Source organism: Tupaia chinensis, unplaced genomic scaffold, assembly GCF_000334495.1.
Source record: "Tupaia chinensis unplaced genomic scaffold, TupChi_1.0 Scaffold000350_1, whole genome shotgun sequence".
In the NCBI taxonomy this organism is placed as follows: Eukaryota; Metazoa; Chordata; class Mammalia; order Scandentia; family Tupaiidae; genus Tupaia; species Tupaia belangeri.
Genome location: NW_006159844.1, coordinates 9,328,196 through 9,344,562, shown reverse-complemented (window position 1 = coordinate 9,344,562; position 16,367 = coordinate 9,328,196). Strand labels below are relative to the sequence as shown.

Genomic DNA, 16,367 nt, shown 5'->3' with positions numbered 1-16,367 from the left:
CCTTCTGTCTGTCTGGTGAGCGCCGCGGCCCTATAGCAAAAAAAAAAAAAAGTAAGGCTAGATATAAATTTTTAAAAATACGTTTGCTTTGAACCATAATAGCATTTAGGAAAAAGATAATTTAAGAAAAAAATACAGAGACCTCTGTGCTGTTTTATTCTAAGGTACCTTTTCTAAAAAGTCAGTTTTTAAAATCTTTAATACTTATGCAATGAAGTAGATTACATGTTGTAATCTTTAGGAAAAGGTCATATAAAATTATTATATTACCCATGCGAAATAATATGTACCTAAAAGCATACATGTGAACTTTATGGGCATATACAAACATGATGAAAAAAATATTAAGCCATAAGACACAGAAAAACACAAGGGCTAGAAACAAAAAAAAACTGTTGTTTGAGTTTCTAAAGAAATAAAAACCTTACATTACTAGGAACTGAAAATATTTAATAGTAATAAGGTTGTCTTACTGGTAACCTAGTATTTAAAAAGTAGTTTGGCCTTACCACCTCTATTTATAAATATGACAGTGTAAGTGGTAACCTTGCACAACGACACTTTTAGTCAGAGACTAAAATTTTTCAGCAAGAGGTACATTTAGAAACTGATTCTGACCTGAGTAACTCCAACTCGAACCTCCCTACTGACTGAACTGGTTCCTTTCAGCATATCTCCACTGGCTCGAAGAAATCCTGAACTCCCACGTAGAAATCCTGTTCCCAGTAATTCCAGAACTTCCTCCAGAGATACTCTGCGAATGCTCTGACGTGAGCCTGCTATGACAAACAACAAAACTGTGACTTGTATATCATAAACTCCATTTAAATGTATGATCTTAATTTGCAAAAAGACAATGTGTTGGGACCAGCAGTTAGCATAATGGCTATGTCACTGGACTCCCACGTAGTCGACCACGGTTTGTGTCCCGGACCTGGGGGCTTGAGACTCACGCCGGGTGCGTGTGCGTGCATGCCCAAGATCCCAAGAGAATGGAGGAGAAGGGACTGTGGCGTGGCCATCCCCGTGGGGGGGTGATTTCTCGCTTTCTGTCTCTCTGTCTCTCTCTCTGTCTGTCTGGCGAGCGCGTGCGCCCTATAGCGAAAACCTCTCAAAAAAAAAAAAAAAAAGACCAAAAAGAGAACATGTTAACAGAAACAAAAATAAACTAAAAATTCAAACAAAATGCACAGCTTACAGGATACTACACACGAATGTACACATACACACACACACACACACATACACACACACACCACACACACAAAAGTCATACGAGTTCAGAGGTCAAATCAGAATGGACCCTGAAATACCATTTTAAGGCGAGCTTAAAGCCCATGCCACCTTAAGATTATGCTCAATTGCTTGCTTTCCTCAAAGTTAAAAGGCTAACTTGGGCTGGCAGGTGGCATGATGGTGAAGGCGCTGGACTCCCACATGGCCAACCACACTTCAAATCCTGGACCTTGTGGCTTGCTTTCTAACTTTCTCTCTCTCTCCCTTCCTCTGGTTAAATGTTTAAAATAATAACAATAAGAATAAATAAAATATAATGTAGATGTGCCCCAAATCCCAGAGGAATGGAGAAGGGATTGTGGCATGGCCATCCCCCCAAGGGGTAATTTCTTACTTTCCCTCTCTGTCTCTCCAGCAAGTACATGCACCCTATAGCAAAACCTAAAAAAGGGTAACGGTCTTCTAAAACCGAAAAAACTTAAACAAAATTATCTCAGTTCTCCATGAATGGAAGTGTGATACAGTGCTTTGAAAATTTTCAAATACTAAGAATGGGAAACTTATATTTTTATTTTTCCAAATGCTTAATGAAATTTACATTAAGTATCTACCATGTCATGTTTTGAAAAACCCTCAACTGGCAATACAATTCGTTATTCCCTCAATCTTTGAATAAATCAAAGTTAAATATCAATGAAACTACTCAGCTGGCCTTTAAACTACAGTAATTAAGACATTAGTTAGGGCAGCAATATTTAAGGTTGCCCTCAGTTTTTTTTTTTTTTTTTTTAACTTATTATTATTTTTTAATTTGGCCAGAGAGAAAGAGGGAAAGTGAGAAAGCAAGCTGCCATGGACTCGTGCGGGGACTCAGTGATCAGCCACGTGAGAGTCCAGTGTCTTAACCACTATGCCACCTGCCGGCTCCCTGCACTCAGTTTTGACAGAGCTGAGTTTCTCCCTTTAAATAACTAGGGAAATACATTTAAAAAATTTTTTTTTGGAGAGGTTGTTGCTATAGAGCACGTGTGCTCGCCAGACAGACAGCGAGAGAGACAGAGAGACAGAAAGCGAGAAATCATCCCCCAGGGGGGGATGGCCATGCCACAATCCCTTCTCCTCCATTCTCCTCTCGGGATCTTGGGCACGCGCGCACACGCGCCCGGCGTTACCCCCCCAGGTCCGGGCCGCGAACCGCGGTCGACTAAGTGGGAATCCAGCAACATAGCCATTACACTAACTGATGGTCTCTCTAGGGAAATATCTTTACAAATAAATGACCCATTTCCTCCTTTCATATTTTTTTTAAAACAAATGGCCACAAGCTCTAACACCAGTAATAGACTTGAATTATGTATCAATAGAGAGATAAAATTTTGGTAAAGTTATAAATAAAAAAATCTACTTCCTAGCCCAAACAGAAAATAATCCCAGACAAATGAAAATCTATCTTAGGGGAACCAGCAGTTAGCGTAATGGCTATGTCGCTGGACTCCCACGTAGTCGACCGCGGTTCACATCTCGGACCCGGTGGCTTAAAGCTCACACCAGCGTCTGCAGGTGGCGTGAAGGTTAAGGTGCTGGATTCCCACATGGCTAATGACTGCGGTTCGAGTCCTGGACAATGGTTAAAAAAAAAAAAAAAAAACTCAATGCCGGGCCCATGTGCGTGTGTGCCCAAGATCCCAAGAGGAGAATGGAGAAGAGGGATTGTGGCGTGACCATCCCCTCTGGGGGGGATGATTTCTTACTTTCTTACTTTCTGTCTCTATGTCTCTCTCTGTCTGTCTGTGGCGAGCGCATGCACCCTATAGCAAAAACCTCTCCAAAAAAAAAAAAATGAAAATCTATCTTGGTATTTGAGAGAGAAACATTAGTGAACACAGTGGGATCCATGCTTTCATGGGTCATAAATTCTAGGAAGAGACAAGAAAGGTAAAACATGACTAAGTATGTAGTATGTTAATGGTGATTGAAAACCATGCAAAGGGCCAGTCCGTGGCATGGTGGTTAAGGCAGCTAGATCCCACAAGGCCAACTCCATGGTAGCTTAAAAGACATGCTGGGCACATATGCATGCATGCTCAAAATCCCAAGAGAAGATGGAGAAGTGACTGCAGCATGCCCATTCCCCATTCTCGCTTTTCCTTTTTCTCTTTTTCCAATAAGTACATGGGGCCTCTGGCAAAACTAAAAAACAAATTAAAGAAAACAACCATACAGAGAGGACAGATGACAGCACAGTGGTAACACACAGACCACGTGAGAAGGTCTGGGATTTTTATCCAGAGCCTGTTTGTACACACTGACAAAGGCAATGTGCTCAGGATATAGAATGGCTGAGCCTAGGAGTGAATTGCAGCATGAGAACCTGTTGTATCTGTCTCTCTTATAGAAGAAAGAAATAAACTTAAAAGATAAATAAATAAAGGGGCCAGGAGGTGGTATGGTGGTTAAGGTGGCTGGATTTCTACATGGCCAACCTAAGTTGAAGTCCTGGACCTGATGGCTTGAAAATCACACTGGACACATGTACAAGCATGCCCAAAATCCTAAAAGGAGAATGCAGTGGTGTGGCCATACCTCTGAGGGGTATTTTCTTACTTTTTCTCTCTCTGTATCTCTCCGCAGACCAACAAGCGCATGTGCCCTATGGCAAAAACCTAAACAAATAAACAACAACAAAACACACCAAAAACAATGCAGAAAATAGGGTAGGATAAAATGAGGTAAGGAATAGCAGGGAAGGGAAAAGTGGTTTTTTTTGGATTTTAAAGATCATGGGATGGAATTCACTGAAAAGGTTACAATGCACTGTTTAAGTGTAGGGTATTAGGTGTGAAGATATCTGGAGGAAAAAGTGCTCTAGGTAGAGGAAACATCTATAGCAAAAAGGCCTGAGGAGGGAGGAATATGACTGTCAAGTAGAAAGTTATGGATAGAGTTGTAGAGACGATATAGTAGGAGAACGGCCAGCATGTAAAGAAAGGGACAGAAGACAAAGGACCTTGCAGATAATTATTTTTTTAATTATTTATTTTATTTAATTTATTCATTCATTTATTTTTTAATTTAACCAGAGAGAGACAGAGGTAGAGAGTGAGAGAGAGAGGAAGTGGAAAGCAAGCCACCAGATTCAAGACTTGAACCCTGGTCGGCCATGTGGGCATGTCCAGCGCCTTAACCACCATGCCACCTGCTGGTCCTCAGCTTGCAGATGATTATTATAAGTATATGCCTGAAATGAGGTGTCAGTAGGCAGAAGGGTGATAGAATCTATTGTTTGTGAGACTAGACTATGGAGGTGGGACAAAAGCAGAAGTAGGGCAACTCAATAGTAGCGATCCATTCATTTGAACAGGGATGATGATGAGTTAGAGCAAGGTACTTGTAGTTTAGTACAGTGGATGGATATATATAAATTATTTAAAAAAAAGATGTAAGACTAGATTCCAAATAACTCAACTATACTTGTTGTATTTTCTTCATTACTGTCTCTTTTCTTTTTTTTTTTTTTTTTGAGAGGTTTTTGCTATAGGGCGCGTGTGCTCACCAGACAGAGAGAGAGACACACAAAGCGAGAAATCAGCCCCCAGGGGGGATGGCCATGCCACAATCCCTTCTCCATTCTCCTCTTGGGATCTTGGGCACATATGCACATACGCCCAGTGTAAGTTTTAAGCCACCGGGTCTGGGACGTGAACCATGGTCAACTACATGGGAGTCCAGGGACATAGCCATTACGCTAACTGCTGGTCCCATTTACTGTCTCTTTTGAAGAAGACATTTATGGTTAGGTGTTTTATAGAACTGCCCTTAATTTGAGTTTGTTTGGTATTTCCTTAGACCTTTGGGCATAAATGATGCTGTATCCTTCTCAATGTAAAACATCCAAAAGAACCGTCAGGTATGGTATCAAGTCTGTACCAATAGTGGTAATACTAGCTTTAAAAATTTGAATAAGGTCAGTATGCCAGATTTATACATTGGAATATAATCATTTGTAATTATTATGCAATCTATGTGGCAATACTTTAAGATGGTGTAAATAACCTGTGGTCCATCAAATTTTTGTACAAAAATCTACTGAGGATTCCTCCCTGCCCAAATCATTACAGTAATGACTGCAAAAAAGGGTCATTTTTAATAACCATCCCTTCTATAGTTGTAAGTTGGCATTCTACTTAAAAAAGAGCTTTCCATATACTTTATTTGTATTCAGTCTGTATTCATAGCTTTTTTTGTTTTGTTATTTTTGTTTCTTTACACTCATAGCTTTTTTATTTAACAGGTTATAATCCACTCCCATCATTATTCCCTTTGATTCTAATACTTCCTTGGATTTGAAGAGGAGACATCTCTTCAGAAAGCCCATCAGTAGAAACTCCTTACTTCTTGCTACAAGATATCCTAGGCTCATATTAGATTTTCCCTGCCCTGAACCTAGAATTGGCTATTCTTAAAGGAGTCCCAATTCTGTATGTATCAAGGTAGTCAAGGAGAGGGTCAGCAGTGGTGTAGTGGTTAAGGTGCTGGACTCCCATGTGGTTAGACTGTGGTTTAATCCCAGATCTGGAAACTTAAAAAAATCATACTGGGCATGTGTCCATGGTGTCCAAAATCCCAAGAGGAGAATGGAGAAGAAGGGATAGCAACATGGCTACCCTCCCAGGGGGTGATTTCTCTAGTTCCCTCTCTGTCTCTCTCTAGTAAGCACATATACTCTACGGCAAAAGATATAAATCCAGGCAACAGGGCCAGCAGGTAGCATGGTGGTTAGGGTGCTAGACTCCCATATGGTTGACCACAGTTTGAGTCCCAGACCTGGCAGCTGGCTTTCTCACTTTTTCTCCCTCCCTCTCTGTCTCTGTCTCTGTCTACCTCTCTGGTGAGTATACATGCCCTGTAGCAAATTAAAAATTAATAGTAATGATAAAAAAAATTAAATAAATGATTCTTTGAAAAAATAAGAAATCAAGGCATCATTCTCACTTATGGAAGAAATAAATGAACTTAAAAAAGGAAAAAGAAAAAAAAGGCCACAACATAAAGGAAAACGATGACTGAGTAAAAGGGTACTACACTTTAAGAGAGTGTATATTTTTTTACCTTTTTTTTTTTTTTTACTGAGTTATTTGGGAATGAAATCTTTGACTTCAGCAATGTTTATGAACTAAAATTGATTTATAGTTTGCTTCTTTTCAGGAGCACTAATAGGTACCTATAACGCGACATACATTTTTCATATCAACTGGGAAAAAAATTACAGACGATATTTTGAACATAATTATACAAATTTACCTGCCGCTGGACGTTTAGAAACTACAGCTTTAGCCAATACCGTGCCCAGTAGCTTTGAAACTGAAATCCGCACATCGTAACTGGAACCTTCAAAAGACTTAAAACACAGTGTGGCCACACTGTCTAGGTCAGTACTCCACATAAAGACGGCCTCATTTTGAAGTTCAAGGAGACACTACTCAATTGGACAAACAGAAAACAATGACAAACAAAATATAAATGTCAGGTTTAGATTTATATAAGTTGCAGAAACTATCAGGGTCAAATAAAAATAATACATAAAGTACTGACATTTCTAAGTCACTAGCCTAAGAAAAATGCCTTTACAATCAATCTGTTAGCTACGAACAACCATGGGAACAATTCCAACTGAAAAAAAACCAGCTTTATTGCACTATCTAACCAACTATGTTAAGAACAATCGTGTTATGATTAAAAACTAAAAATCACTTTGAAACATCAACCTTGAATGTAAATTTTAGTTTACACAGTTAAGAAATAGTATAACAGAGTAGAATGAATGCAGGTTGAGTAACCCTTATTCAAAATGCTTTGGACCAGAAGTGTTTCAGATTTTGGACTTCTTCAGATTTATTAGATTTACATGTACATAATGAGATATCTTGGGAATGAGATCAACTCTAAACACAAAATTCATTTGTTTCATATATACCTTATATACATAGTCTAGAGGTAAATTTATATAGCATTTTTGCATTATAGTGTTTTGACTGGGACCTGTCACAAGATCTGAATGTGAAATCTTCCACTTGTGGCATCACTTTTTGTTAGTACTCAAAAAGTTTCAGATTTTGGAGCATTCTGAATTTTGGATTTTTCAAGTTAGAGATGCTCAACCTATTAAAAAGATAAATTTCTGTCTGGAAGCTTCAACTTCCCACCCTCTGACAATGTACTGCTAACTACCTGAACCTTGGAAAGTTTGTGAAACTTTCTAGTCCTTAGTTCCTGAGTAGGTCAACAAGCTGTTTACCACAGTTGTAACTCTAAGATCATGTAGCTGTCACTAATACTTTAACAGAGATAATATGATTTAATTTTATCAATTTTTAGAAAATGTGCTTTTCAGATCACATTACCTTTGCAGCAGCACAACGAACAGCCATGGATCTATCTGTTAAGCAGGATCTAGCAGCTTTATAAATATCCCTGTGGCAAGGTGTAGCAGCAGCTCCCAGCCCATTCAATATATTTTGCAGACTTAGCATAATCTCATATCGACCTTGAGACTACCAAAAAGAAAAGCAATTAAAATAAAGAATAAATTTTTAAAAAAATTTCACTGTGAGGAATAGCATTAATCATTGATATTTATCTCAAATACTAAGCAAATAATATCTTTGTACATACTAACACATTCCAACATCAGGAAACATTAATAGTTACTATCTTATGAAGTATTTACCATTTGAAAAATGTTATCAATAGTACATTTCAACATAATACAAATATCACAGTGTTGATGTGAAGATTGAATTAATTATAAATGAATGAATTAATTAAATGAAATGAAAAGTGCCTTGCACAATGTTTGCATGTCATTAGTATACAATAAATGGTTGTTATGAGGTAACAAAGAAAACACAGGTTCTGCTACCTACTGGTTACATAAACTAAGACAAATCTGTTTCTTTACCTCTAAAATGAAGGTATTACTATCTACCTCGCAGATTGTTTAAAAAAACAAATGAGTTAGTAGATGCAAAGTGCTAAAAGTGATGGACATGCTCAGTAGATTTGGTGGCTATTAGTATTTTGTTATCATTTATTGATTGGGATACTTTAATTCTGAATTTAAAAAGTCTTGACTTTAGAATTTAAAAGACCTGAGTCTGAACCTTGTCTCTGACCCTCAGGAGCTCCATGACCATTTGTTTTATTTCCTCATCTATAAAATGAGGAGAAGATGAATCTCATAGAGCCAGTGACAAAAGTAAATATGCTCCTGTGGGTAAACTTTCACCACAGTGCGGGGCACATAAAAACAATCGATAAGTATAAGTTGTTTGTATTTCTAAATTTCACTAAATGCTCCAAAACTACTTTTATAACCCAGGAATTTAAGGCCATTGAAGGTAGATAAAGCTGAAGGAAGAAAAAAATCAGCATTAAGAATCATTTTCATAGTAATAATATTAAATTCCATGTTTAAAAGAAGCACGAAGTCACAGGTAGACATCATAAAATGGATGTCACCGGGAAACTTTTTTTTTTTTTAAGAGGTTTTTGCTATAGGGCGCGTGCGCTCACCAGACAGACAGAGAGAGACAGAGAGACAAAAAGCGAGAAATCACCCCCCAGGGGGGATGGCCACACCGCAATCCCTTCTCTTCCATTCTCCTCTCAGGATCTTGGGCACACACGCACACGCACCCGGTGTGAGTTTAAGCCCCTGGGTCTAGGACTCAAACCGTGGTCGACTACGTGGGAGTCCAGCGACACAGCCATTATGTTAACTGTTGGTCCCTGGGAAACTTCTTCTTTTAGACAGTTTTGAATGCTGTATATCACGGGTGAGCACAAATCCAAGGTACAACTCTCTTGATACTTATAAAATATTGTGATACCTGACCAACTAAATCACAAAGATAAAAAATAAGGAAGTAATATTTACAAATAATTAAAAATTTTTTGATATCTATAGAGTAATTCTCTGCTTACTATGGGATATAAAAGTATTATAGTTTAAACAATGAAGATAAGAGAAAAATGTTTCAAATGGCTATGCCTCAGTAAGCATAAGTTCTTACAGACACCTGCTTTTAAATAAACCAGATTCATGATAAAGTCTCTTCTCCTGAATCATCTTTAATCTTTAAGGTAACTACTGCTGAGAAGTGACCTGCTGATCAAATTCTCACCATTTTGTGTTACAGAATTCACTTCTTTTTTTTTTTAAGAATTATTTTATTTAACTGTACTTATTTATTCATTTCTTTCTTTTAATTTGACCAGAGAGGGACAGAGCCGAGAGAGAGAGAGAAAGAGAGAGAGAAGGAAAGTGAAAAAGCAAGCCACCAGGTCCATGACTCAAACCGTGGCCAGCCATGTAGAAGTCCAGCGCCCTTAACCACCAGGGCACCTGATGGCCTCTAGGTACCTTGTTTTCTTTCCTTTCCTTTTCTTTTCCTTCCTTTCTTTTCTTTTCTTCCTTTTTTAAGAAAGATTTTTTTCCTATAGGCACATGCACTTGCCAAGGAGACAGAGAGACTCAAAGCGAGAAATCACCCTCCAGGGGGATGGCCACACTACAACCCCTTCTCCTCCATTCTCCTCTCAGTATCTTGGGGCACGCACACACATGTACCCGGTATGAGTTTAAGCTACCGGGTCTGGGACTTGAACCACAGACGGCTACATGGGAGTTCAGCGACATAGCCATTACGCTAACTGCTGGTCCCAGAATTAACTTCTTAAAATTCTTGAATCACCTCCCATCCTTTTTAAAAGTAAATACATTTTATATTAGAATTTTCATATAAATATTTTAAATTATTTCTTTAACTCTATTTGTTATCATTATTTTTTTTGGAGAGGGCACATATGCTCACCAGAAAGACAGACAGAGAGACAGAAAGCGAGAAATCACCTCCCAGGGGGATGGCCACAACGCAATCCCTTCTCCTCATTTCTCCTCTTAGGATCTTAGGCACACATGCACACGTGCCTGGCATGAGTTTAAGTTACTGGGTCCAGGACTTGAACCAGGGTCAACTACATGGGAGTCCAATGACATACCCATTACGCCATCTGCTGGCTCCTGTTATTATTTTTTAATTTGACCAGAGAGAGACAGAAAGAGAGAGAAAGGGAAAACGAGAAAGAAAGCTGCCAGGTCCAGGACTCGAACTGTGGTGGGCCATGTGGGAATCCAGCGCCTTTAACTACAATGCCACCTGCTAGCCCCTATGTACACGTATACACACACACACACACACACACACACACACACACTTTTTTTTTTTTAAAGAGAGATTTTTGTTGTAGGGCATGCGTACGCGTTGGAGAAAGAGAGAGACAAAAAGCTAGAAATCAGCCCTCAGGGTAGATGGCCATGCCACAATCTCTTCTCCATTCTTCTCTCAAGATTTTGGACACACATGCGCCTGGCATGAATTTTAAGCTGCAGGTCCAGGACTTGAACTGTGTATGGTCAACTATGTGGGAGTTTAGCAACATAACCATTAGGCCTTCTGCTGGTCGCAGAATTTTCCACTATCTTACCTTGTTACTTTTGTGTGTATGGTTTCATTTAGTCACAAGGAAAGTGAAAGTGAGAAAGCAAGTCACCAGGTCTAGGACTAGAACTGCAGCTGGCCCTGTGAGAATCCAATACCTTAAACATCATGCCACCTGCTGGCCCTCTTGCTACATTTAAAAAATGTGTTAACTATCAGGCATTTCTATAAATTATTTCAGAGCTGCTTTTCTAAGTAAGGTAAGAATAGTAAGAGGTATGATGTTTTGATATTTAAAGGTACTGACTTATCCTTACATATTAAAAACCTTACACGTTGAGATTTTCATAATGTTCTGATTTCATATCTGATAAAACTACATTTGGCAAGAGATTACAGTCAAATGAAGAGGCAGTCTCAACAAAAAAAGTGTTCATAAGTAGTAAATGATGCAAACATATCAATAATATATATGAGTTGAGAATATACTCCTCTGGCAATTAAAAGGTCACCAAGATCCTGTTCACATATCCTCCATATGCTTTTCTCCCAATTATATTCCTTACTCCCTTCTGATGTTAGTGCAGTAATTTATCCATCCACGAAGTATATAGCAGTTTTCAACTGTGTAGTTCCCAGTTACAAACATACTGGTCTGGCATTAGTAAGCACTAACGGAAAAAGGTAGAGTGGGAAGGGAGCAAGAATGGGTCTGTGAATGGAATATCTTAGTTTTTGCCAATTTGGATTTATATGAATACAAAAATTTGTGCTGTATTACTTTTGTTTTCTTTCTTTTTCTTTTTTTTTTTCTCTTTCTCTCTCTTATTCTTTCTTTTTTGCTACAGGGCACATGTGCTCACCAGACAGAAAGACAGGGAAATGGGAAATCACCCCCTGGGGGGACAGTCACACTGCAATCCCTTCTCCATTCTCCTCTCGAGATTTTTGACATACTCACACATGCAGAGTATGTTCTTCAAGTCACTGGTTCTGGGACTTGAACCATGCAGTTCACCATGAGGGCCATAATCACCATACCAGCAATTGGTCAATACTTTATTACTTTTCTAATAAAGATTCAAGGGAACCAGCAGTTAGCATAATGGCTATGTCGCTGGGTTCCCACATAGTCGACTGCGGTTCGCGTCCCGGACCCGGTGGCTTAGAACTCACTCCGGGCGCGTGTGCGTGTGTGCCCAAGATTCCGAGAGGAGAATGGAGGAGAAGGGATTGCGGCATGGCCATCCACCCTGGGGGGTGATTTCTTGCTTTCTGTCTCTCTCTGTCTGGCAAGCGCATGTGCCCTATAGCAAAAACCTCTCAAAAAAAAAGAAGAAAAAAAAGATTCAATACATGGGGCACAAATTGTGCATGACTGGAAATATTTAATTTGTGGCTATATTTATATACATATCTGTTTGCTTGTCATATGTAAATAATTTTTATTAGTTCAAGAAAGCATAAAACATAAAGCACTATTCTTTTTATCCTCTGGTTGCACTTGCAGTTACTTACTTCTGCACTCTTTATAGCTTTAAGAATATTCCCAACTGTATCAATAAAGATGTTACCCAGTATCCTTCCCAACTTCTCGTACAAGGAACCCAAACATACCACCCAAACATATTCTCTGGTTGCATTTGTAGTTACTTACTTCTGCACTCTTCATAGCTTTAAGAATATTCCCGACTGTATCAATAAAGGTGTTACCCAGTATCCTTCCCAACTTCTTGTACAAGGAACCCAAACATACCACAGCAGCACTGAAATACAACATTTAAATTAGAAATTAGTCACGATTTCTGTATATGCTGTTGTTCTTTCCACTTTCTTGATAGTATTCTTTGAAAAATCAGTGTTTTTAATTATAATGAAATCTCATTTATCTTTGACAGTTGTACTTTTGGTGTTCCAAGAAATCATTGCCTAAGCCAAAGTCATAAAGATTTATTCCGATCTGTTTTTAAACAGTTTAATAATTTTAACTATTACATTTAAATAGGATATATTTGAGGGGACCAGTAGTTAGTGTAATGGCTATGTCGCTGAAGTCCCATGTAGTCGACCGTGGTTCGAGTCCTGGACCTGGTGGCTTAAACTCATGCCGGGCACGTGTGCATGCGTGCCCAAGATCCCGAAAGGAGAAAGGAGAAGGGGTTGTGGTGTGTGTGGCCATCTCCCTTTGGGAGTGATTTCTCGCTTTCTGTCTCTCTTTAACTCTCTGTCTTTCTGGCAAGCGCATGTGCCCTATAGCAAAAACCTCTCAAAAAAATAAATAAATAAAAGATTTACTCCTATGTTTTTTCAAACAGTTTAATAATTTTAACCATTACATTTAAATAGGATATATTTTGAGTTAATTTCTTTTTCCTTTTTTTTTCCCCTAGTTTTTGTCAGAGGGTGTGTATACTTGGGGGACAGGGGAGAGAAAGTGAATGGACTACATGCTGTAGTCCATTCCCCTCCATTCTCCTCTCAGGATTTTGAGCATATGTACACTTGAACCCAATATATTTCTCAGGTCACCAGGTCTGAGACTTCAACCATGCAGTTGGCCATGTGGGATCCAGTAGCCTTAACCTCCAGGCCACCAGTTGGACTCTAAAATTTTTTTTTTTGAGAGGTTTTTGCTATAGGGCGCGTGCACTCGCCAGACAGACAGAAAGAGACATAGAGACAGAAAGCGAGAAATCACCCCCCAGGGGGGATGGTCACGCCGCAATCCCTTCTCCTCCATTCTCCTTTCGGGATCTTGGGCACGCACGCACACGTGCCCGGCGTGAGTTGTAAGCCACCGGGTCCAAGATTCGAACCGCGGTTGACTACGTGGGAGTCCAGCGACATCCTGTGTTCTAACCTCGGTTTACTACGTGGGAGTCCAGCGACATAGCCATTACGCTAACTGCTGGTTCCCTAAAAATTTTTTTTGTGACTGTTTTGTTTCTCAGTTAATGGAAAAATATCAGATTTTTTTTAAGAGTTATATTTAAAAAGTGAATAAAACTAAATTTGTATTTCGTTTCAAAATAAATGTAAAGTACCTTAGGTAGTTCATAAAAATGATACAACAATGGGACCAGCAGTTAGCATAATGGCTATGTTGCCGGACTCCTGTGTAGTCGACTGCGGTTCGCGTCCCGGACCCGATGGCTTAATACTCACGCTGGGCACGTGTGCGTGTGTGCCCAGGATCCCAAGAGGAGAACAGAGTTGAGAAGGGATTGCGGCGTGGCCATCCACCCTGGGGGGTGATTTCTCGCTTTCTATCTCTCTGTCTCTGTCTGTCTGGCGAGTGCACGCACCCTATAGCAAACAACCTCTCAAAAAAAAAAAAAAAAAGATACAAGAAAGTAACACTGTTTTCTGCTGAGCTATGATATTTAACTTACAGTTTAGTAGGAAGGTAACTTGGAGAATCATCTTTGCTACGAATAAGATCATTACATTTATCGATTGTCTCATAGACAGAGAATGTGTCTCCAATGCTATAAAGTATGGCTAAATTCTTCCCAAGGAGTTTGCGGGCAGGAGGCCCTGGCGAGCTGTTCAACAATGACAGGAGCTGTTCAACAAGCGTCTTCTGTTTTTCCCTTACATCACTCTAGAAAGAAAGGTAACAAAAAGTTCAAATTCAACATAATTATATAAAACTCTCTAATATAATGTCTCTATTACACACTTAAAAACCAACTGAAAAAAATACAAAACTATTTTGAGTAAAAATTACAACTCCAAAAAATAAGTTCTGGATCACTGTACTGCAGTCTCTACTAATAAAGACAGAGTTTTCTTTTTTCTAAATTTTTTTATTTTTGAAAGATAGACTGCTTTTGTTTTTTAACTTCAGTTTCTTAATTATAAAGCCTAACTCCTTTATGTTTTAAGTTGTGAGGAAAGTCATGCCGTGTTTTTCTATGCAAAAACATGTCATGATTTTCCCAACAACCCCAGATATGTGTATAATGCAGAACCTATAATTTATAACCAGAGTTGACCTTTTAATGGCTACCTGTCTTATTCAGACTTTTTTCCTAAGCTTAGTGCAATTTTCTTTATGCAAGCTTATGTATATAAAGGCTAACAATATATTGTTTTCCGCTCAGCTTTGTTATTCCGTTTCACTTCTCTGTTCTCTAAAACAAGAAGACAGCATATTATTACAAAGGAAATGGTATTCCGGTGTTCACTGAGGTCTAAAACTCCATACTTAAGTATTTGTTAGTATAGAGCAGTTTGTCCTTTAATTTTTTTTCCTCAAATATACAGGTTGCTTTATTTCTTTTCCTCTTAAAGATCGGCAAACTTGTGATATGTTTTAAATCATGAGAACCAGAATGAGAACACCTGCTGGCCAGAAACATGTCCTTATTTTTAAGAAATATATACTAGAGTATTCAGAAGTGCCATCTCATGTGGTTCAATCAATCAATCAAACATTGCAAAGTTGGGACCAGCAGTTGGTGTAATGGCTATGTTGCTGGACTCTCATATAGTTGACTGTGGTTCGAGTCCTGGACCTAGTGGCTTAAACTCACACTGGGCATGTGTGCGTGCGTGCCCAAGATTCTGAGAGGAAAATGGAGGAGAAGGGATTGTGGTATGGCCATCCCCCCAGGGGGGGTGATTTTTCATATTCTGTCTGTCTCTCCGGTGAGCACACGTGCCCTATAGCAAAAACTTCTCCAAAAAAAAACATGGCAAAGTTAATAAATGCTGAAAGTAGATGGAAGATATGAATAATCAGTTTCTTTCTTTCTTTTTTTTTTTTAACCCATTTCATGGACTTTTAAGACAGCTTCTATTCCCTTAAAAGTCTTCACACCTTTTTTTAGTAAGTAAAATTTTCACTACGTTATTTAGCACTATATTACACAAGGACTTTGTATGTATAGAGGAACATAAGACACAGAAGACAATGCAAGTGAAATATAATATTATAATAAAATGCCTGTGAGCATGGTGGTTAAGGGCGCTGGACTCCCACATGGCCGACAGCAGTGTGAGTCCCAGATTTGGTGGCTTGCTTTCTCACTTTCCCTCTCTCACCCTTGCTTTGTCCCTCCCTGGTCAAATTAAAATAAATAAATAAATAAAATTGAATAAAATAATTCTAAACAAAAAAGAAACTAAAAATGTAGTTGTAGTTACTGTTCCTCATATTTTTACAATAATATAAAAAATATTGGCTAATTTCATTTTGCTTTTTTAAACAGAGCAAACTTCTTTCAAAATTAAAAATGCTGATGAGGGGATGAAAATGTGCTATATTTTAGTACTATGGTTTTAAAGATAAATGTGGAGGCTGACAGGTGGAAGGGGGTTAAGGTGCTGGACTCCCACAAAGCTGACCATAGTTCAAGTCCTAGACCTGGCAGCTTGCTTTCTTACCCATGCCCCCGGTCAAACTGAAAAAATAATAATAGGGGCCAATAGGTGGTATGGTAGTAAAGGTGCTGGATTCTCACATGGCTGACCATGGTTCGAGTCCTGGACCTGGTGGCTTGCTTTCTCACTCCCCCCCACCCTGGTCAAACTGAAAAATAAAAATAATAGAGGCCAGCAGGTGATGTGATAGTTAAGGTGTTGGATTCCCACATGGCTGACCATGGTGTGAGTCCCAGACCTGGT

At 38.9% G+C, this 16,367-nt stretch overlaps 1 protein-coding gene across 1 annotated transcript in view; it reads right to left on the bottom strand.

Annotated features, from left to right (window-relative positions):
- The window catches only part of HEATR5A (HEAT repeat containing 5A), a 156,408-nt gene that overhangs the window by 121,246 nt on the left and 18,795 nt on the right, over positions 1–16,367 (bottom strand). Inside the window, exons 3-7 of the mRNA XM_006152391.3 lie at positions 14,129–14,340; positions 12,394–12,502; positions 7,638–7,787; positions 6,538–6,712; positions 619–779 (exon numbers count right to left, since the gene is read on the bottom strand). Coding sequence (XP_006152453.1) covers positions 619–779; positions 6,538–6,712; positions 7,638–7,787; positions 12,394–12,502; positions 14,129–14,340 — 807 coding nt within the window. The remainder of the gene's footprint in view (positions 1–618; positions 780–6,537; positions 6,713–7,637; positions 7,788–12,393; positions 12,503–14,128; positions 14,341–16,367) is intronic.